We start from the raw sequence: 22,489 nt of genomic DNA, 5'->3' as shown, positions 1-22,489 counted from the left end.
TTTATTGTAATTTTCATGTAAGTTCATTTCTTTTTGGTTAAATGATCTGATTAAAGTTTTCCATATATCTGATAGTATTAGGCCTTGATTCTTGATTCAAAGAAGCTGCTACAGTTGCCTGTTCAACAGGTAACTTAAATAAGAATCAAGGCCTAATCCTACCAGATATATGGAAAACTCTAATCAGATCACTATGATAAAGAGCCAAAAGGCTATTTTTCCGGCGACATAAATTTAGTTAAGTTAAGATAATAAATCCCGTATTAGTTTATTTCACAGCCGGGTACGATACTCGGAGATCGAAATCTAAGAGTTTCAAGCCGAAGAACTATTGGTGAGTCCAAGCGTAAGTCATCACTTGAGTAGTACAACACTAGGCAACTCGTGTCAAAGGTGGAGCAAGCTCCGTCACTATCCTTAATATTTTCTCGTAATGTAAAATGCAACTCCTAGGAGATGTATTACTGTTTTTATTACCCCCTTAACCTAATCAGATCATTTAACCAAAAAGAAATAAACTTTCATGAATATTACAATAAATATCTCAACAAATAAAATGTTGTACTTGCAACATGTGTATTGTATCACACACAGTGATAACTTTATATAATTTTTAGAATTATTGGTTAGTTTCCTAGTTTTTGTTACTTTCCATTGCTTACCAATGTATCCCTGAAAATTCTGTCAGATATTAATCAGTGAAACATTTCGGATATTAAACAATTATTTACTTGACTAACATACTGAATTAATTCTTTAATTTATTAACACTGTTCTTCTTTACCTGCTGCAACAACTTACTCTAGTTTCTATCAATGTTCTTTTTTTCCCCCAACTAAGTCATTTGTGCCCACGGCTACCAGTTTTGCCTCCGGTCTTTCCTTTTCTGTAATGCATCAGTTATTTGCTTCACTGTTCCACCATGAAAGTATGCTTTGTGCACTTTATTAGTCATCACACCTCTAGAGATTGAATCCAAATATATTGATATATGACTATCCTCTGACTCTTTCTTCATAATACTAACTTCCACCTTCTCATTGTGATCAGCCAATCTCTTCTTTAGATGTATGTTTAATATTTTCCTCCAGATGTTTCATTTTGCTTTTCATTTTCACTAACTCCTGCCTAAGCTCTTCTACTATGGTTCTAACACTTGTTTCCATTTCTAATTGCTCTCTGTCAAGACACTTTTCACATAAATTAATGCTTTCCTTCTTCTCATCTACCCAAACAGTCCACAAATCTTTCACATATTTTGGTGCATACATATAGTAATTTAACAACGTATCTACTGCGAAAAAATCAAGGCAGAGCAAGACTTTCATAGTCTCGCTCAGCCTTTCATAAACTTGCACAGACTTTCATAAACATAGGTCAAGCGGCCAACATACGTTTCTTTATGGACGCCATTTTCAGAAGCAGAATGAACAAACAAGTAGCAAAACACAATATAAACAATAACACTGAAGGACACTTGTATCCAAACTGAAAAAATGCAGCACAATTTGCAATAAAAAGCCATTCTATACACTAATTAAAAACACGTTTTTTTGTACATCTGAAATGTGTTGTATGAAAGGAGAGAAGGTTAACACTCCTCTTGATAAGGACGGACCGGCCTCTGGGCCTAATACATATAAGGTTAAGGCACTGCCGTTTACTTTGCGGCACTTAACCAATTTTTAGCCAGTCTGGTTGGCCGAGTGGTTAGCGTATCTGCTCTCCAGCTAAAGGGCTGTGGGTGTGAATCGCACTGTGGGCATTGATGTTTGTAATTGTCTGTGGAAATAGTAGTAGTTGTGGTGGTCAGTGGTAGATGGCATTGGTGTAGTTGCAGTCAGTTGGTGGATTGAGTGGTGAAGACAAGGTTTTAGAGCAGGTGCCCTTCCTCGATGAGTCTTTGGACTCCCTGGAGGTGTCAAATAATAATAAATCTACTGCTACTAGCGAATATATATTTAAAGTATATTACAAAGGGCTAAGCATATAACATATATGATCATGAAATTGTAAGATTCGTGTTCATTAATTTTAGGACATACTTGCAATCTGCTAGGAGTGTTGAACATAAGAATGAAAACCATACTAATCAAAAGAAGAATGCAATCTCTTTGGCTTGTTATGCTGACTAGATGTAACTTAGGCTTGTTATGTAAAAAATAAAATACTAATTATACAAGTAAAAATTACAGTCCCTTAATGTCATTGAAATGGAAGATGAATGAATGTGAGAAATAGCTGAGAATTTCAATGGTTGAATTCCTAAGTATATTCGTAACAATCTCATGTTGATCCTAAAGTCCTACGTTTGGAATTTTGTGGCTACAGTGTACTCATTTGGACTGTAAATTGAACTGGGAATTATTGAAATACAGGAATTTAAAGCAACAAATGTGGATAGTCTCAAGTTGGAAAATTGAGGAGCTTAGTTTGGTTGTAAAGAATGCAGTTGTATAACTAAAGATGTCCTGAAGGTTAGGATATACATCTTAGGATGTATATCCTAAGAGACAGGGATACCCTAAGGTTGTATTCATGAGGATAAACAGTATGGGGGGGGGAAGGTCCCAAAGAACAAGGTAGATGGAATGAAGGAAGAATATGAATAATTAATTTGATATATTCAGAGTTGAACTGTGTATGGATGTTGACCAGTGATTATTTATGTTCTTACATGATAAGAAAGCAGAAGAACCTATGGAAGCAGAAGTACCTATAAAAAAGACATAACACAGAAACAGAGAACTTATGAGAAAGTGACTGAGGGTGCATGTGTGTGTGTGTGTGTGTGTGAAAAGGGGCTATCTGATAGGTGGATTGCCCTCTTATGTATATATAAGAATTCAAGAGTTTTTGGGTCCCATATCCCAAATGTAAGTAGAATATTCTAAGGCTGGTTGGATTTGGGATTTTTAAAGTGTCAGAAGCTTCAGTAGGAGAGAAGTAGTGTTTCGGAGACTGAGATTATTATATTATTATTATTATATGGGTAACTCTGTGGAGTCCCTAGACTCATTGAGGGATGCGTTAAACATTATACCAAGAATTATTCAACATTTGTGAATTATCTGTCATGCTTTGCTTTGAATTCATTCACAGTCATTACACTCACAACAGACTCTGCAACATATTCCACTCATTCATCACCTCTCCAAGCAAAAATGTAGTCCTCACACTCTTGCTCAATTTCCAAGGATGGTCTTTAGTTCTTCTACCACCAGTTCTGAAAATTTTTTTATGTATTAGTCCTGTAAAAACTCTTCATTAATTTATACATCTCAATTGTCACTCCTTTTCCACTTGTGAACCAATTTCTGTTACCCACAAATCTTCAATCTGTCTTCATAGGGACATTCCATAGACCTGCCACCATTTTGGTCACTCACCTCTGGATCTCTCCATCTCTTCCTCTTCTCCTCCAAGAAACCCAGGTAACCAGATCCGTACACAGTAGTGAAGATAAGGTCTTACAAAGGGATAGAATAGCCTGCTTATCTCTGCTCATCAGGTTGTTCTACCCCTTTGTTGGGGATAGAACAAACTTTCACTCTTCTCTTTTTCTTTCAGCAATTGTCTCAGGTTCTTCTCCTTAACATTGTCTCTTTTCAAATCATTTGTTCCTGCCAAAACGATCAACTCTTTTGCTTTGCCTTTGTGCATTCTAATAGCCTGTGGACTCTGCTTCTCTCTCTCAATCCTGTCACATTTATTCTTGCTTTTTCTCTCTCTCAATCTTGTCACATTTACTCTCTCTCAATTGTGTCACTTTTACACTCTCTCTCTATCTCTCCATCTTACTTGTGTCACTTTTAAACTCTCTCACTCAATCCTGTCTCTTTTACCTTACCTCTCTCAATATTGTCACTTTTACTCTCTCTCTCAATTGCATCACTTTTACACACACTTTCTCTCTCTCTCTCTCTCAATCATGTCACTTTCACTCTCTCTCAATTCTGCCATCACTTTTATTCTCTTTCTGTCTCTCTTTCCATCCTGTCACTTTTTCTCTCTCAATCCTGTCTTCCATTAACATTCTGTTCGATCCTGTATATTGCTCTTGACCTGACTTCCACTTCTTACACCTGCCTTAGTAACCTTTTTGGCACACTCTGTCACCATTCTTACTTTTTAACCAAAGTTCATTCACTTTCTGTACTGTCATTTCATAATATCTATCTATCTATCTATCTATATATATATATATATTATTTATTAAAAAAATATTTTTACAAGTCTATTATAAATATTATAGGTATTATTTCTGGAAAAATTCTCATGTTACTCCTCTGGCATATGGCAAAATACATTTATTTGGACTTCCTCCACGAGCTCCAAAGACAATGCACTGTCGAAATGGCTCACACCCCATTACTTCCACCCTGATCTTATCCCATCATATCCTTCTCCTTCCCTAAAAATTTCTATCTTTCAACTCCCTCCCAAAGAATTCTCTGCTCACCTTTATAAAACCCGTTTTTTTAAAATTCACATACCTCTTGCCTCACCGATAATTCTCCCACATTTCCAACCCCCTTCCCTCTTCCTTTCAGTAATACTTCAACAGCAGATAAATATATCACCATATACTAGATGCTGCTCAATAAGAAGATAACCAGCAACATCCTACAAAGGTATGTCCGAATTATTCTTCCTATATATTTTTCATATATCTGTCTTTAAAACATCAGTAATGCCCTAAAAATTGAGTGAAAAGCCAATAACATTATAAAAAAGGGGTACTTCTAAACAAAAATAGGCTAAATAGCCATAAAAATAATCAAACTTTTATAAATAAATTTTGTTGTAATTGAAAAGTGAATTCATACCTTGCCAATCATTGCTTTGGCTGATCTCCAATTAAAATCTTTAGGTATTTTACCCTCTGGTGCTAAAAGGACCAATAAAGCTGATGTTACATTCCGTATCAAGGGAGGAGGGGAACCAAAAGCTTTTAGTTCAGCCAAATTAACCTACAAATACAAAAACATAAAAGTTGCTTACATAATTTTTCTTGGGCTTTGTTTTGTGATCATAGGCTGATTTGGTGTTATGGTCAGTATACACAATACTGATCCAGCTTTCTCAATTCCACATATGAAATAAAGTAAATAAATAAAAATGAGAATAAAAATGTGGTATCTGGTGAAATTTTTGTTAGTCTGTATTGTGTGCTACTAAACAAGATGAAATTTTTGGGATAGCAGTGCATTAGTAACAATTTTCAAAAAAAAAAAAAAAATCAGTTTTTCTGATACCAATAACTGTGATAAAAATCTCCAGATCACATAGAAGAAAAAATATTAAACATTATAATAATAATGTTTAAAAATAATATTAAACATTATTATACGGACACCTCCATGGAGTCTGAAGACTCATCGATTGAGACCCAATTTATCCACACAATCTATCTTACCTCTCCTTGAACCCATTAACAGAAAAAGCACTCACAACTGACTCAAGCAACCCATTCCACTCATTTACAACTCTCCAAGCAAAAAATCTAGTCCTCACCCCCCTACTGACCACACTTTTATTCAACTTCCAGGGATGACTCCTTGTTCTGGTTCCTCTAGTGAAGTGCTGAAACATTTTCCCTGCATTTGTTCTATAAAATCCTTTGAGCAACTTAAATGTTTCTATCATATCCTCTCTTTTTTGGGGCATGGGGCCCTGGCCCCCCCAAAAAAAAGAAAAAAGGAAAAAACACTAGAAAATTTTCCAAAAATCTTTTCCTAATTAAAATTTATTTTTTTTATTTATGTTGTGTTGTGTCTTCTATTTTTATACTAATGAATTAGTGGTCACATAAGGTGGGAATACCCTATAGCTTATGAATCACAGCCACTGTGAACGCAAGGCGAAGGAAGTAATGCTTGAGCAGACCGAGCGCTACTTCGTTTGCCCGAACCAGGCCAGAGGAGATCACTGGTATCGTGCATTGGTAATCACTGCAGATGCTCAGTCATTGGTCATATGCAATGTGTAGTGTCGATTTTCAAATCATCTACTCAACTCGGCCCACCCTAAGATTAAATCTTAAGTGCTCGCTCCCCCAAGATTAAATTCTGAGTGCGCCACTGTATGGCTCAATCACATCACCTCTCTTCAGATGTATTTTATCAATCTCCCAACATTTCAGAAGTCTGAAATTATCTTAATCACTGATCTCTGAATCTTTCTCTTCATCACCTTGAAAACAGAACCAGATGATCTAATCTGAACAGTAGTCCAAATGACAACTCTGATCAGGGTTTTGCAGAGTAGAATGCAACCTACTAATTTTTGCAAATCTGTCCTACACTTTATTACCATAATTTGTTGTGCTACAATTTTTGCAATGTTTTTTTTTTTCTAAATTTCTAGATCTTATCTAACCAGCATACACTAAAGTCCATGACCTCTTCAATCTCTTTTCAATTGTCAGCAATGCTGAATGTTGTATACAGTGAGTGAAGCATATACATTGTATGCAATGCATACAGTAAATAAACTGTGCATAATACATCTCATCAATGCTTTCCAAATTTCAATTTCTTACACTCCCCAAAACTGAATCGCTAGTAGCTCCACTCTGTCTTCCCTCTCATTCTTCCACAGTCTATTCAAAAATCCTCCTAGAGAAAAAGTGAAATAGATCATCAGTTTTATTAAAATTATTTGTAGAAAGGAAAGACAATAAAAGAAGAGGGGTAGTGCTGCTAATGATATCAGATAATTTGAGTTGAGTAAAGGTTATGGCTGCAGTAATAGTAACATTTTTCCATGTGCATCTTAATTTGAAGCTATCCCATGTGAGATGACATATAACAAGATCAAATAGATAGTAGGGTGTTGCTACAGACCTAGTGGATTGGCTGCTGCTAATGATGAAATGCATCACAAACCAACCTGGTGGGTACTAAATGAGTAACCATCAGAGGTGACTAATTATCTGAACACTGATCATGCAGTGGTGAAATCTCATATACTATGCTCTTTATGTTCTTCAGATGAACTGTTACAGAAAGAATTACAACATATTAATTCCACCTTTTTATCTAATGGTTTTAAGAATTCTTTCACCAAACGAGCTTTCAAAATTTATGATATCGCTATCTCTTTAAATACAGAAGAAACAACTCACATTCCTATCCTTTATGTACAAGGCATTAGTGAATGCATAGAGAAAGATTTAAAACCACTGAATATTTTTGTTGCCTTTCGTCCCATCAGAAAAATCTCCACCTTTCTCACTTCTTCTAAGGACAAGCTTATATAAAATAAGTTTATAAAAAATAAAATTATATAAAGCCTCATAGAATGACTTTATAAAGAAATGCGTGAAACTTTACTTCACTGTCTTAACTTAATCAGATTCAATGGTTTATGTCTATCCCATTGTGAGAGTTGTGGGTGAAGTTGAAATAAACAGATTAGTGTATCTGATATGATGCTGTTATAGGCCAAGGAATGCAGAGAATACTGATTGTGAAATGTTTAGGCAAATTAGTTAGGCATGTAAAAAGAAGGTGATCCTGATGGGAGACTTTAATTATAGGAATACAGAATGGATGGAAGATAGAGCATACAGTAACAAGAAGAGTGAGATTGTCGAATTTCTGAGAGATAAATATCTTAAGCAGCATGTGACTGAAGCAACTAGAGGCTTTAATGTTTTAGAATTTGGTGATAATGTCACAGGATGTAGTTGTTAATGAGGTCTTTACACTGCTTCCTGTTAGTGAGAATGATCATGAGGTGCTTGTTTGGGAAATGACAAAACAAGAAAAGGTTACTGCCAAAAATGGATATATGTGGAAGTATAAAGCAGGTGATTATAGGAAGCTCTGTAGTCAGTTAGCATCAGTTAGTAGGCAGTCTGGTGCGAAATAGTGACCAACGCAACCAAATATACAGTTGGATGCTGCTATAGGCCAGGGAGTACGGGGGGAGATATTGAATTCATGCATCAGCAAATTAGTGCAATGAGTGAAGGCTTAGTGATTATTATGGGGGATTTTAATTATGGTGATATCAATTGGAAGGAGGAAATATCACGTAGCAAAAAGGAAATGGAGTTCATACATCTTCTACGAGATAATTACTTGAAACAGCACATAACTGAAAGGACACGTGGTGTGAGAATGTTGGACCTGGTTATTGGTTCAGAGGTTATATGCATAAGTAAGGTGTCCTCGTTACCTCCAGATGGTGAAAGCGATCATGTGGTACTGACTTGGGAGGTTGCAAAATCTGTGGATTTTTTTATTAAGAAGGGGTATGTATGGAACTACAGGTTAGGCAATTATAACAAGCTTCGGAGTGAGCTTGCAGCCATCCCATGGCAGAACATATTGCAAGGGAAAGATGTTAGCAGTGCTTGGGATAAAATCAGTGGGTATCTGAGGAAAGCAATATCAGATTGTGTTCCCATGGTCAGGAGGTCAAACAAGGCAGGCATTAAATGGATGAGCAGTAGTATCAAGCTTGAACTGCAAAAAAAGAAAATGTTATGGAGAATTTACAAGGAGAAAGGCAATCAGGACACCCATGAGCAGTACAAGGCTCAAGCTAGGAAGGTTACCAGCATAATAAGAAAAGCTAAATCAGATTATGAGAAGGCCTTAGCCAAAGAGATCAAGGGTAATCCCAAAGAGTTCTTCCGCTATGTGGCAAGTAAGAGGAAGAATGACTTCGGAAGGATAACCTTAGTGGGTGCTGATGGTATTGAGGTGACAAAATCAGATGTAATAGTCGAGTTACTGAGTGATCACTTTTCAAAAGTTTATCACCCAAGTGAGGATATCTCTATACCTGTAGCAATACCTAATGTGAGAATTGAAGCTAAAGAATCAGAGGTATTAAATATATTGCAAAACTTAAATGCAAACACTGCTGTAGGCTTAGATGGAATATCAGCTCGGGTGTTGCGTGAATGTGCAAATGAATTGTCAACCCCTCTTACTTGGATATTTAATTTAAGTTTGAATTCTGGTATGGTCCCTAGGGAGTGGAAGTTAGGCAAAGTGGTTCCTTTGCATAAGGGTGGCTCTAAAACTGCGGTATTAAATTACAGACCAATCACCATCTCAGGAGTAGTGGTAAAAGTATTGGAAAAGTTGGTTAAAGACAAAATTCAAGAATGGGTGGATCAGGATATGATACTCTATAGAGGCCAACATGGTTTTGTTAAAGGTAGATCCTGCCTTAGCAATCTATTAACTATTCATAATAGAATAACATCTGAGTTGGACAAAGGAACTGGCTACACAGTGGTACTTCTGGATTTTGCTAAGGCTTTTGACAGGATACCCCATAGAACACTGTTAAGCAAATTGGAGCAGATGGGAATGGATATTAAATTGGTGATATGGATAGGAGAATGGCTCAGGGAGAGATACCATAAGGTGGTGTATGGAGGAGCCGAGTCCAGAATGAGGCAGGTGACCAGTGGTGTGCCTCAGGGCTCTGTGCTTGGGCCAATGTTGTTTAATTTGTATATAAATGATATAGGAAACGGCTTAAAGGGAGATATTCAGTTGTTTGCTGATGATGCAAAGTTGTGTAGTGCAATAAAAAATCAAGCTGATGTTGAAAGTTTGCAGGAGGATTTAAATAAGCTGGTAAAATGGGCAAAAGAAAATGGATGTCAGTTCAATGTGGAAAAGTGTAAAATCATGCATTTTGGGATTAAAAGATTACCAGCTGTGTACTACATCGATGGAAAGGTACTCCAAGAGATTGATGAGGCTAGGGACTTAGGGGTATTGGTAGATAGGGAGATGAAGTTCAGAGGACACATTGCTAAGGTGTCCAAGATTGCACATAGGATTACTTGGTTGTTGAGGAACACACTGACATCCAGAGATAAAGAGGTTATTATTCCCCTTTATAAAGCATTGATACTTCCACATTTGGATTACTGTGCTCAGGTCTGGTCACCTGGATTCCTTGGAGATGAGGAGGCTGTGGAGAGGGTTCAGAGAAGAGTGACCAAGTTGGTGAGTGATATAAAAAATGCTCCCTACATTGATAGATTGAGAGCTTGTGGATTGCAGAAATTGGCTGATAGGCGAAGAAGAGGGGATATGATAGAAACATTCAAATTACTAAAAGGTTTTTATAGGATTGATGCAGGGGAAATGTTTCAGCTGTGTGATAGTGATGGAAGAACAAGAGGTCATCTCTGGAAATTAAAGAAGAGTGTGGTTAACAAAGGTGTCAGAACAAGGTTTTTTGCCTGGAGGGTGGTGAATGAGTGGAATTCATTGCCTGACTTAGTTGTGAGCTCTTCGTCTGTAAATGAATTCAAGAAGAGATATGACAGATATTGTTTTGCTAGTTTGGGTCTCCCGTGATGAGTCTACTGACTCCATGGAGATACCCATAATAATAATAATAATAATAATGTATAACTGCATACCAAGGGTTAACCGAATAAATAGAATAGGAGTGAAAATGGATGAACAGTGAAATCAAGCAAGCTATGCTGGAAAAGAAAGGAGGTACAAGATTTAAGTAGTATGGATACTACTTAAAACACATAATCATTATTCTACCAAAGTTTCCTCTTACATGCAAATGCCCACTATAAATTTCTAACATTTCTTGTTCTTTTGTAGACTGTGAAAACTGCTTCTTTTCAATACGTCTTTGCAGCATGTATTTCATCTTTGTGCCTCCCTCCTTTTTTTCCAAGATGATTTATTACATAATTTATTAAGAGTTAGAAATACATGGAAGAATCATAAGATGCTATGTATGTTAGAGAAAGAAAGAGAGAGAGAGAGAGAGAGAGAACAGGCACATGCATTTTATTTTTCTGAATCCTCAAAGCAAAATATATATATATATTTCAATAAACTGAACACAAGGATGTTCAGTTTATCGAAATATCAGTACCAGGAGATAGTCGGATTGACGACAAAGAAACTGAAAAAATGACAAAGCACCGTGTGTTGCAAGTCGAAGTTGAATGAATCTGGCAAAAGAAAACGAAAGTTGTTCCCATAATATTAGGTGATTTAGGCGCCATCTACTAGAACATTGAAAAAACATCTAGAAGCACTCGAGTTAGATGGATTAAAAATTGGGCAGCTGCAAAAGGCCGCTTTGTTCAGCATAGCATTTATATTCAGAAAGTATTTCCACAACTCATAGGCCCTTGGGTAGGGCTCGAATTAGTGGAATATAACCAGCCTTTTACTTAAGACTGAGGAAGCAAATCAAGCTTGGATGAATATTACATATACATATATATTTATTTACTGAAAAAGAGAGCTAAAAGGCTTCACTTTGGCAATGCACAATTATTCAAATTAAGTGGATATCGAATCCAACATTATTTCATAGCCGAATATAGAAAATGTTGGATTCAATATCCACTTAATTTGAATATATTTATTTATTTATCACTCAAAACTTGTGATATCACCTGACAAAACCAAGTTGACTGATAGAAATGCTCTGTATATTTCATTGCTGGGTCTAAAGCATCAGATCAAAACAATGATCTTTAATGCATAAATAATAACAGGACCTAAATTAAGGGGATAAATATCCTTTATTATTTTCCAGCCAGTATGTGAAACTTTAAGATAGAAAACTACGATCTAAGAGTTTCATGCTGAAGAACTATCGGCGATTCCAAGCATAAGTGACCACTTGGTAGTACCACAACAAGGCAACTCAAAGCAAAGGTGGAGCAAGCTCCCTCATATCCTTGATATTTTCTCATAATGTAAAAACACAGCTCCTAGGAGATGTAATACCGTCATTACATTATGAGGGGAGGTCACTACCCAGGCCGGTTTCAACCTTTTTTGAGGTCTCATCAGTGAGTAGGTTGACCTGGATGATATCAAAGTTTAAGACTTGAATGATATTAAAATATTTTCTGGCAAAGTTAATTAAATTAAGGGGATAAAAATCCCTTATTATTTTCCAGCCAATATGCCAAACTTTAAGATTGAAAACTACGATCTAAGAGTTTCATGCCAAAGAACTAGCGGCGAATCCAGTTCCAAGTCCAGCTGCTGTTTTTTCCCGATATTGAGAGCCTGAAGATCCTGTGTGAGCCCTGCTGCATGATACCTGCAAGTCAACTTGGTAAGACTCCTATCTTGTTATTTTCCTTGTTTTTTTTCGCTGGTAATTTTGATCTTGCCTGGTGCCTGTCTGTCAGTCTTCCGCCTGTTGGTAGGAGATTTCTGCAGATGGGGAACGCTTGTCGTTTCTCTTTTTTCCTGGAAGGCCCACTGGTTCCTTCCTTTTTTCCACACCAAGGCAACTCGAAGCAAAGGTGGAGCAAGCTCCCTCACTATCCTTGATATTTTCTCATAATGTAAAAACACAGCTCCTAGGAGATGTAATATTGTCATTACATTATGAGGGGAGGTCACTACCCGGACCGGTTTCAACCTTTTTTGAGGTCTCATCAGTGAGCAGGTAGAATGGGAGTTCATGTCTTTCATCATCGGCCTTTGGAGTATAAAGATTGCTGAGAGTCAGCTGGTAGTAAGAGGGGAAGAGAGCAAAAGGTAGAGTATGATAGTAGGAGATAGTAAAGAGGCCTCAGTCAACCTGTTTAGCTGTATAACCCAGAGGTTGTGGCTAAAAGGTCTGTGAACATCTTCTCCTTGCACCTGTTCTTTAAAAAAAAACTTTGAAATAAACTTTTCTTATATGCGCTTGTAAAATACTTTTAAATTAACAATTTAACTAACCAAGTGTCTATGGAAGTCATCTCCTAACACCTGTTTTAGTACAAAACTTAAGCCGTTTTTTTTTTTCCTGAAAAAAAGAAAAAAAAGAACACTTAACGACGGGAGTCAAAAGGTAAAATTACTGCAGGAATGAAAGCATTTCTGCGTGAATTAGAGCCTAAAAGTTATGAGCATTTTTTTTTTTTTTTTTTTTTTTTTTAAAGACGCAGTAAAGAACTGGCCAACCTTACACCACAGGAAAAGCAAGATTTGGGGGAAGAATCTGGCCCGAGAGATGCCGATCCCAAGGAGCAGCACCGCCTCGCTGTAAGCCTTCGCAACCCGTGTTCTCAGATCTGCCCCCTCTCCTGTGAAGAGAGCAAAAGAAAAACAGATGTTACTTTTTTAAAGGAAGAGACATGGTATGATTAAGCCCTGTCTCAGGACACAGAGGATAGGAGGTTTGCACCATTTATTTACAAACCTCCCATCCCCTAGTATATGCCTTTCTTGTGCGAAAAACCTAGGTAGGTAGAAATAGATCCCGGTGAGTATTCCGGCTTGTATATTGTTTTCATCGCTGATTTGGGACTTTTTCCGCACTTTCCAGATGTGAAACTTGATTACGTTGATGAGAAAAATTGTAAATTTCTGAATTTTCTTGACTAGTGGGGGAAACTTACAAGAATTTACAAACTTACAAAAAAAATTACAAGACCTCCTCTAGTGTAAGCGGCTGAATTCCCAGTACTGCACTTAATCTCTGCCAGACATGTCAGGGGGAGCCACAAGTAAAAGAAATATCCCACCATTTCAAAGCTCTGGCAGACGTCGCAGAAGGAGTCACACGGTCTTGAATTGTATCGGGACATAACCAGTTTCACCGGTAGCTGACCACAGGCTATTTGCCATGCCAGATCCTGGTGAAATGGCTGTCCCCAGCTATTTCTGATATTTTGAAATAGCGTTTCCATGTTAGTTTCTATATTTGGCATATCACATCTGGAAAGTTGAAAGAACTCCCAATATCTTGCTTGTGGCTTTAATTTTAGGATTTCCATCCCTTCGGTTTTAAATTTTTTAAGCTGTTGGCATAATGGATAATACCATTCTTGCACAACCTCTGCGCTGGGATCAGCATGTCCCGTGGTCCCGAAGTAGGGGAGAAAATGCCCTAGAAAGTATTTAATTAGGGATCCTGAAATATAGTTAGATTTTAAGGCCTTCCCTATGGTTTTGAGAGTGTTTGTATAGAATAATTTCGGAAGTGAGAAACCCCCTTGATTGGTTTTGAGTTTTAGATATTCTTTTTTAACCTCATGCTTTCTTCCGTTCCAAAAAAAATCTATTAGTATTTTGTGAAGTTGATTCTCTTGTTTTTTTTTATATTAGTTATATTTATTATATGCATTAGCATGGGGATTATTGCTGTTCTTCCGTAGAAGGAGAAATAATTGGGTTTAAATGGTTTTAGTTTCTTTTGACACTCTTCCCGCAATTTCTTAACAGGTAGTACCAGGCTCGCCATGAATGGGACGCCTAGTACTGTTAGGGGCTGAGTTTGCAGGACTAAACCACAGGGAAGGTTATTTCTATGGAAATTTCCAAAAATTTTAATTTTTGTCTTTGAAGTATTAACACGAAGACCACTGGCCTTGCTGAATTTTTGCAAAATGCCGAAATAAATGTAGATGGACTCAGAGTCTGTGAGCGTCACCTCTACATTATTGGCATATGCTACAATTTTGCTCTGCCTGGAGACTAGGGGTAACAGTATTCCTCTAACTGTAGGGGAGTTATCTATTTTTCTTATGAGGAGTTCTAACACGAGTGAGAAGAGGAGAGGGCTTAGTGGGCAGCCCTGTCTTACCCCCTTTTTAATAGGAACTGGTTATTCGTTACAGAGGTTCTGTAGCTTATCGCTAAAAAAACTGGGGAAATTGGGAGGGAGCCTCCAAGGACCTCTGGCTGTTTCTATTATTTCTGGTATCCTTATTTTTAATAAGACCATTTTGTGGTCTGTTAGCAAACCTCTCACAGCGATATGACGTGCCCCAAGAACATGTGGTTCTAAAACCTGGGATACATAGAAACTGTCGAGCCTTGTTGATATCTGACCATGGCACCACGTTGTTCCGACTTTTAGTGGATTCTGCCATCTCCAGATTTCAACAAGGTCGAAGGTTTGGCAGCAACATTTTAGTGCTGCAAACCCACCAGTTCCGTTATTAGCGTTTCCACCTATTTTGTCATATCGTGCATCTTCTATACAGTTCCAGTCGCCCGCCACGATTAAATGTTGCGCACCTATAAAATAGTTTTCCAGTTTGAAAAGAAACTGTTTCGTTGGTGGGGCCTATTCGGGGCATAGATAGCCACAAACCGGGTGTTACAGCCACCATACTTTCAGTCCACGGACAATAGACGTCCCATAGCGTCTTTCTGGACATCCCACCCCTCGCGAGTGAGTTTCCCCGAAACACCAGTAACTGGTGACCAAGTAGCCTCTCAAAAAGTTCTCCACGTCCCAGTGTTTGTAAAAGTGGGTTTCTTGTAAGAATAAAATGTTGATATTATGCATTAGCATCAATCTCCAGGCAGCGCTTTGCACCTGAGGATTGTGCAGACTGCTTATGTTTAATGTTGCAATTTTTAAACTTTGGTTCATTTTAGAGGTTGGGGGGGGGGTTGCGTCTCTTTTACAAAAAAAAAAAACTCCCTGAAGTCTGGGGAGACGGTTTTATCGCTATCTTCCATGTTGCCATCCTAGAATTTCATATCGTCGTCAGAATCGTCTTCATTAGAGATCTCGGATTCCAGTTCTCCTGGTTCCTCCATTGTTGTTAGATTTGCCTCTGCTGGTGTTGAGGTTTCACTATTAGTTTCTGCTGGATTTGGGCTGCTGGTCCTTTTATTTTCTTCCATGTCTGAGTCTCTCGTGCGTTTTGCGGCACTGATTGTTTCCATTTTTTCTTCTGTTTTGGTTTTACTAGTAGGGGATTCTACCTTTATGGAGAGCTTCTTCTTTTCTGTTTTTCTTGGTGTGGTTTGTTTCAACACTTTAGGATCTGCTGTCAACATCGTGTCAGGTTGTGGCTGTATGGGTGGAGCTGTTTCTTGCTATGCCATCACAGGGTTTCCTGTAGGTATTGCAGAGACAGGGGTTATATTACCTCCTATTCTTTCCGCATGTGTTCTTTGCAGGCATGCATTTACTTTGTGTTTTGTGTCCCAGCATTTTAAACATGATTGATCGCATTGATCCAGACTGTATCCTGCTGTCAAGCAGTTTTGGCATTTGCCTTTGGGGCAGTCTGCCCCCATATGTGCGAAGGATCCACATCTGAAGCATTGCTTCTTGACACCAGGGTGATTGATCATTACCCTGGCTGAACCGATAAAGACGAAGTTGGGAATGGGTGTTTTCATCTGCATGGAGACATATATCACCCCCGACTTTCATTCTGGGAAGTCACTGTCCTGCATTATTCTAACTTCTTTAACTGTTCCCCATTTGGAAAAAGATTCTTAATTAGAGCATCCCTGCTTTCTAAATATTCTACTGGGAACCTGTCTATTCTGATCGTTTTTAACATACTTCCTATTATAGTAGGGAGATATTTTTGTCCTTCGCATTGAACTTCTAAAGAGAGTTTTTCTCTCGTTGCTTCGTTGTTTACAATTACCTGGACCCTCCTTCCCCTGTATGGGGTAAATCCGAATATATTATTTATCCCTACAGTATCTATTAAAGCTTTTGCAAACGTCCGCTTTTCAATGTTAGATTTTACCTTGAAACCGAGGGTTTCACTCTAGGTAAGAAGGAAGTCATATCAGAAAGTTAAGAATATCCTTGTTATAATTTCCCAAAAAAAAGGAAGGAACCAGTGGGCCTTCCAGGAAAAAAGAGAAACGACAAGCGTTCCCCATCTGCAGAAATCTCCTAACAACAGGCGGAAGACTGACAGACAGGCACCAGGCAAGATCAAAAATACCAGCGAAAAAAAACAAGGAAAATAACAAGATAGGAGTCTTACCAAGTTGACTTGCAGGTATCATGCAGCAGGGCTCACACAGGATCTTCAGGCTCTCAATCTCGGGAAAAAACAGCAACTGGACTTGGAACTGGATTCGCCGATAGTTCTTTGGCATGAAACTCTTAGATCGTAGTTTTCAATCTTAAAGTTTCGCATACTGGCTGGAAAATAATAAGGGATTTTTATCCCCTTAATTTAATTAACTTCACCAGAAAAAATTTTAATATTATCCAAGTCTTAAACTTTGATATCATCCAGGTCAACCTACTCACTGATGAGACCTCAAAAAAGGTTGAAATTGGTCTGGGTAGTGACCTCCCCTCATAATGTAATGACAGTATTACATCTCCTAGGAGCTGTGTTTTTACATTATAAGAAAATATCAATGATAGTGAGGGATCTTTCTCCACCTTTGCTTCGAGTTGCCTTGGTGTGGTACTACCAAGTGGTCACTTATGCTTGGATTCGCCGATAGTTCTTCGACATGAAACTCTTAGATCATAGTTGTTTTCTATCTTAAAGTTTCGCATACTGGTTGGAAAATAATAAGGGATTTTTATCCCTTTAATTTAATTAACTTCGCCAGAAAAAATAGCCGTTTGGCTTTTCATCTTAATAACAGGACCTGTTTATTTTTGCTCATTACAGGTGGTAGCCTTTGCTTGGCAAGGATCTTCATAAGGCAAAATAGACGAAAACTTATAATACTGAAAAATGTGGCATGTATAGAAATATAAGTTTACACTCCTACTATTATTTCAAGATTTGTATAATGGTTCTAATCTTTAAAGGTACCCGCATTGGCATAACTATAAATAATAACTTAATACGATAACCACAGTGATTAACTTTAATGAAATAAAGGTACAAATATTTCATACTGAAATTAACAGTACATTATCAGTGTAGAACAAATGGTTAAAAGGAATGGAATACAAAGTACAGAACAGTTGGTGGATTCCTAATTAAAAATTGTTGCCATGTGCTATAAAATAATATTAAATATTATTAAATAATTCTTAAAAACTATTTCTTTGATGGTTTCATAAGATAAGAATCTCCCAAACATTTGGGAGAGAGAGACAATCATTTCGATTCAAATTTGGCCGATGTAAAAGGGCTTCGCAACTTTATTTGAAAAGATGTTCATATTTAAACTTGCATCTATGGAGGAGACAAGCTTTATCCCATTGGATATTGTGTTTAGTGTCAATACTATGTTGTGCCAGACCAGACTTTTGAGATTTCATGTGTTCGATATAATACTGATGTTCCTTCATTCTTTTTCCCACAGAAAAAATAGTATTATTTAAACATTTGTAATGTCTGTTGAATCTTTATTTGATGAAAAGTCTTAATTATGAGTCTTTCATCATATAAATTAGAAGCAGTACTATACAGCAGTATCAATGATTCAGCAAATTTAGAATTTATCTACCTTGTTCAAGTTTCCTAAAGCCTCCTCTGCAGCACGTAATGAAGGCTGAGCTCTTACCATTGCTTCTTCATAAGATTTTTTTTCTTCATTATACTGTTCTTGTATTATAGCAACTTTACTTTGTTCCTCTTCAAGTATTTCTTTTTCGGCTTTTACCTTTTCAGTTTCTTGGCCAACCATTTCTACAAGCTGATCAACATCTTCAGTCTTCTGATTAAGTTCTTCTTCTTGAAGAGACAATTTTTCTTTTAAGTCATCAACCTGCACCAAAAAAATTAATTAGTTAGTGGAATGAAATATTTAATATGATTTTGTAAAAGTTTTATACCTGATATCTGAAAAGAATAATAATAAAAAAAAAAAAAAAAGGTGAGAAACAAATCCTGGACAACAACTGAAGATAAATAAATCTTTAAAAAAACTTTATAGGACATGGCAGGGCCATTTTATCTCTCACTGTGTTGGTCTATTATATCCCTTTTTAAATTCATTCAACATCGGTGCACTAAATAAACTATCTGGTAATAAAATCATCTCTAGAATTAATTTCTCATCCACAATATACTCTTTCTGAATTCAGTTCATCACTGATATTTTTCAAGACAGCCGCTTCCATTTCTCTTCACTACAACAACATGCTGAAAATTCTCAGTAATGTTTTACAATTCTTATAATAAATAAAATATTATTTTATTTCAATAATTACCAATATTTTATATTTTTACTATATTGCTGATTATATGTAAACACACACACACACACACAGAAGGATGCAAAATCCAGAGCACAGCAGTGGGGTTGATATGTGGGTAAGAGTATTTAAAGGAAAAATAGGAATCTATTGCTGTATTACTTGAGTAATTGGGAGTTGGCTAATAGTTGTAGCCTTTGGGGAAAAAAGGTGAGGAAAAGCTGTTCAAAGGTTTTTATTTTATCACAAACTAATGAAATTAAAGAGCAGAAACTAACAGGTGACTAACAGCAGTTCTTAATCTCACACTCTTAACACGTTTGCATTGGATCAAGAAGAATCCTAATGGACAGACCTTGTGGCATGTATAAATGTTGCCACTTGACCTGCTGACACTGCATCAGCAGCTATGCCACATAACACTTGAATTAAAAGCATTTTATCTATATTTTGCTCTTTTCTAAGCATTTTTAATTTTATTCATTGATGATCAGTATATACTTTTCACATAGCGATATACACATAAATAATTTCCATTCTCCCTGGAATTATCCACCTGTTCGTGAAGTCTATTTTCATTACATAAGTTTTTTTTTTCTTTTTCTTTTTGGCAGCATCCCTTCTATTTTATCAATAATAAATATCGTGTATATGATAGCATTTTGATGAAGATTAACACATGCAGTTCTTTTCCTATATTATTATTTTTATTATTATTATTATTATTACTCAGGCCTCCATGGAGTCAAAAGACTCATCGTGGGAGGCCCTTCCTAAAAAACACAAAGTCCATCAAGACTCATCGAGGGGAGGTCCCCACCCAAAGAAACACAAAGTCTATCATACCACTCCTTGAACTCATTGACCGTTCTTCCTCTCACTCCATCAGGCAATGCATTCCATGGTTCAACCACCCTCTATGCAAAGAAACCACTCCTCATCCTCTTGCTCAAAGTTTCGTTTCGTAACTTCCAGGGATTGCCTCGTCATTACTACTTCCCGCTGTTCAACCAAGCGAAAGAACTCCCCAGTGTCAACCCTGTAACCACCTCTCAACAGTTACAAGTCTCAATCATATCATCAAACTCTGCAGTCCACATTCCCTCAGCCGATCCTCATAACTATCATTGTACAGTCCTGAAACCATCTTTGTTATCTGCCTTTGTACCCTTTCCACAGTTAATTTATCTCCTTCAAATCCTGGGGACCAAATCTGAGAACAATAGTTCAAGTGTGGTCTGATCAGGGTCTTATACAACGGAATGATAACTGTTTTATCTCTGCAGGTCAGTGTCCTTCTCATTATTGCAGCAATTCTCTGTGTTACCTTCACCACCTTTGCAATATGTGTCTTGAATTTCAAGTTTCTGTCAATCATGAACCCCCAGATCTCTTATCTCCCCTACCTCCTCCAGAACACTCCTCCAACAGAGTATGCAGAATCCGATGGGATTCTGCATACTCTGTTGGAGGAGACCTTATATTTTGCTGCATTAAACTGAAACCCCCATTCATTTGCCCATCTATCTAGCTTATTCAAATCCTCTTGCAGGGCTGCCGCATCTGCACTATTACTAATAATCCTTCCCAGCTTCGCATCAGCTGCAAACAACTGAATATACCCTTGCAATCCACTGACAATGTCATTGATATAAAGGTTAAACAATATAGGTCCCAGTACTAAGCCCTGTGGGACCCCACTCGTAACCCTCTGCTTTCTTGAAACTGCCCCACTATACACAACTCTCTGATACCTATCGGAAAATCAATCCTGAATCCAGTTGACCAATCTGACATTCAGACTCATGTGCTGCAACTTAAATATCAGCTTATCATGTGGCACCCTGTCAAATGCCTTTGCCAAGTCTAAGAAAATGGCAGTATATGCCTTTCCCTCATCTAATGCTCTTGTAACTTTATCATAAAAGGCTAAAACAAGAGCGCCCCTAGTTCACAGAAGGATTCATTTTCATTCGAGAAGAGAATTTTTATTCACCATGTCTATTCGTTCTGAAGATTAGAATGAAAATGTCCCTATATGGTGTAAATCATCCCAACCATACCAGACATAAAACAGCAGATGCAAGATTTAATGATCCAGTAAAACAAGTAGTTTTATTAGATTACTAAATACAGTACAAAGACCTTTACAGTTGATGTACTATATTTTGCAACAGTATAATTAGAGACCAGTAGAATGAAAATACCCTGCATAATGAAAAACACTTTTCCCCTACTGCATATATGCAAAGAAAACAAATATTTTAATATCGGATAAAACACAACTAAATGCATTGTTTGGACAATGTATCTAACTAAATACATTGTCCTAATATCGATTTTCATTTGCAGGATGCATAATGCAAAGCACATCTCCTTGCGGACATGTATACTGCTATGCATTAATGGAAGGGCCACTACCTGACCTCTCCTATTGCTTCTGCCTCAGTATCGCCACTACGTGGAGATACTGAGGCAAAAGCAATAGGAGAGGTCATATTTACCTATAGGAGTTGCCAACAGGTGTACCACCTTTTTATTGAATTACTCTGGATTTAGAGAAAGATGTTCGAAGAGATGTGCTTTGCATTATGGGAGATACTGAGACAAGGAGTGATGAGAGCTTGGTCCACCTCTGCTCGGAGTTGCACTACCTTACCCCAGTCCATATATTTTCAGGCACAAACTTTGTTTGCTTACACTTGGATAAAGGATTAAAATAATTTTTTAAATTGAATAACTATTGTAATAGATATGGTATGAATGTCAGTAATAAAAAGACAAAGACAATGAAAATAGGTAGAATCGTTGAAAATGTCAACTGTGTTGTGAACGGGGAACCTATGGAACAAGTAAAATATTTCAGCTACTTAGGCACGATTTTTACTGAAGAGAGTAAATTAAATATGAAAATACACAACAGAATCAACAAAGCTGGTATGGTAGGAAGTCAAATGAATAAATTCATATGGAATAAAAGAGAAATTAGTCAGAACACTAAATTAGCTGTATACAAGACAGTGTTCAAACCAGTTTTAACTTATGGATCTGAGAGCTGGGTAAGAAGTAAAACACTTTGACCAAAGACTACCGCAGATATGAAAGTCCTGAGAAAGATTAGAGGCATGAACAGATGGTGGCATCAATGGCAATATCATATTAAAATGAGGATATTAGGTAAGAACGATATTGTCAGCATCCAGGAATGAGTTAGCAGAGCTAATCTCAGGTGGTATGGTCACTTAAACAGAATGGGAGAGGAAAGATTAGCAAAATAAGTGTTCTCTGCCAGGTTGGAAGGAAAACGACCAAGAGGAAGACCAAGATATAGGTGGAATGATACGGTACAAAGTGCCTTAGATGATAGAAATATAAGATCTGATAATGTTGGAGTCATGACAAGTAACAGACTGATTTGGAGGAAAATTGTAGATAGGAAGTTAGTAATGATGTAAATTTTTCATATAGTACTATCATATCCTATACACCCCTTGAGGGTACATGTCAGGAATTTGATGACGATGATGATGATAAAATCAACCCATAATGATCACCCTTTTCTTGTTTACTAAGCCTAGTTACCTATACATTTCTTTGTGTGCACCCTCCACATTCCCTGATCTGTAGCAACACT

The 22,489-nt window shown here is 37.2% G+C and overlaps 1 protein-coding gene and 1 non-coding gene across 2 annotated transcripts in view; one reads left to right on the top strand and one right to left on the bottom strand.

The window, feature by feature from the left end:
* The window catches only part of Dhc93AB (Dynein heavy chain at 93AB), a 1,274,973-nt gene that overhangs the window by 289,137 nt on the left and 963,347 nt on the right, over positions 1–22,489 (bottom strand). Inside the window, exons 44-45 of the mRNA XM_090403805.1 lie at positions 18,165–18,425; positions 4,830–4,973 (exon numbers count right to left, since the gene is read on the bottom strand). Coding sequence (XP_090259931.1) covers positions 4,830–4,973; positions 18,165–18,425 — 405 coding nt within the window. The remainder of the gene's footprint in view (positions 1–4,829; positions 4,974–18,164; positions 18,426–22,489) is intronic.
* Positions 1,569–1,687, top strand: LOC150110648 (U6atac minor spliceosomal RNA). The gene has a single exon (XR_016549062.1). It is a non-coding gene; the product is annotated as a U6atac minor spliceosomal RNA (small nuclear RNA).

This window comes from Typopeltis vanoorti, chromosome 1 (assembly GCF_054136105.1).
Source record: "Typopeltis vanoorti isolate ZY-2024b chromosome 1, IOZ_Tvanoo_1.0, whole genome shotgun sequence".
NCBI lineage: Eukaryota > Metazoa > Arthropoda > Arachnida > Uropygi > Thelyphonidae > Typopeltis > Typopeltis vanoorti.
This window is presented reverse-complemented; position numbering and strand designations above follow the sequence as displayed.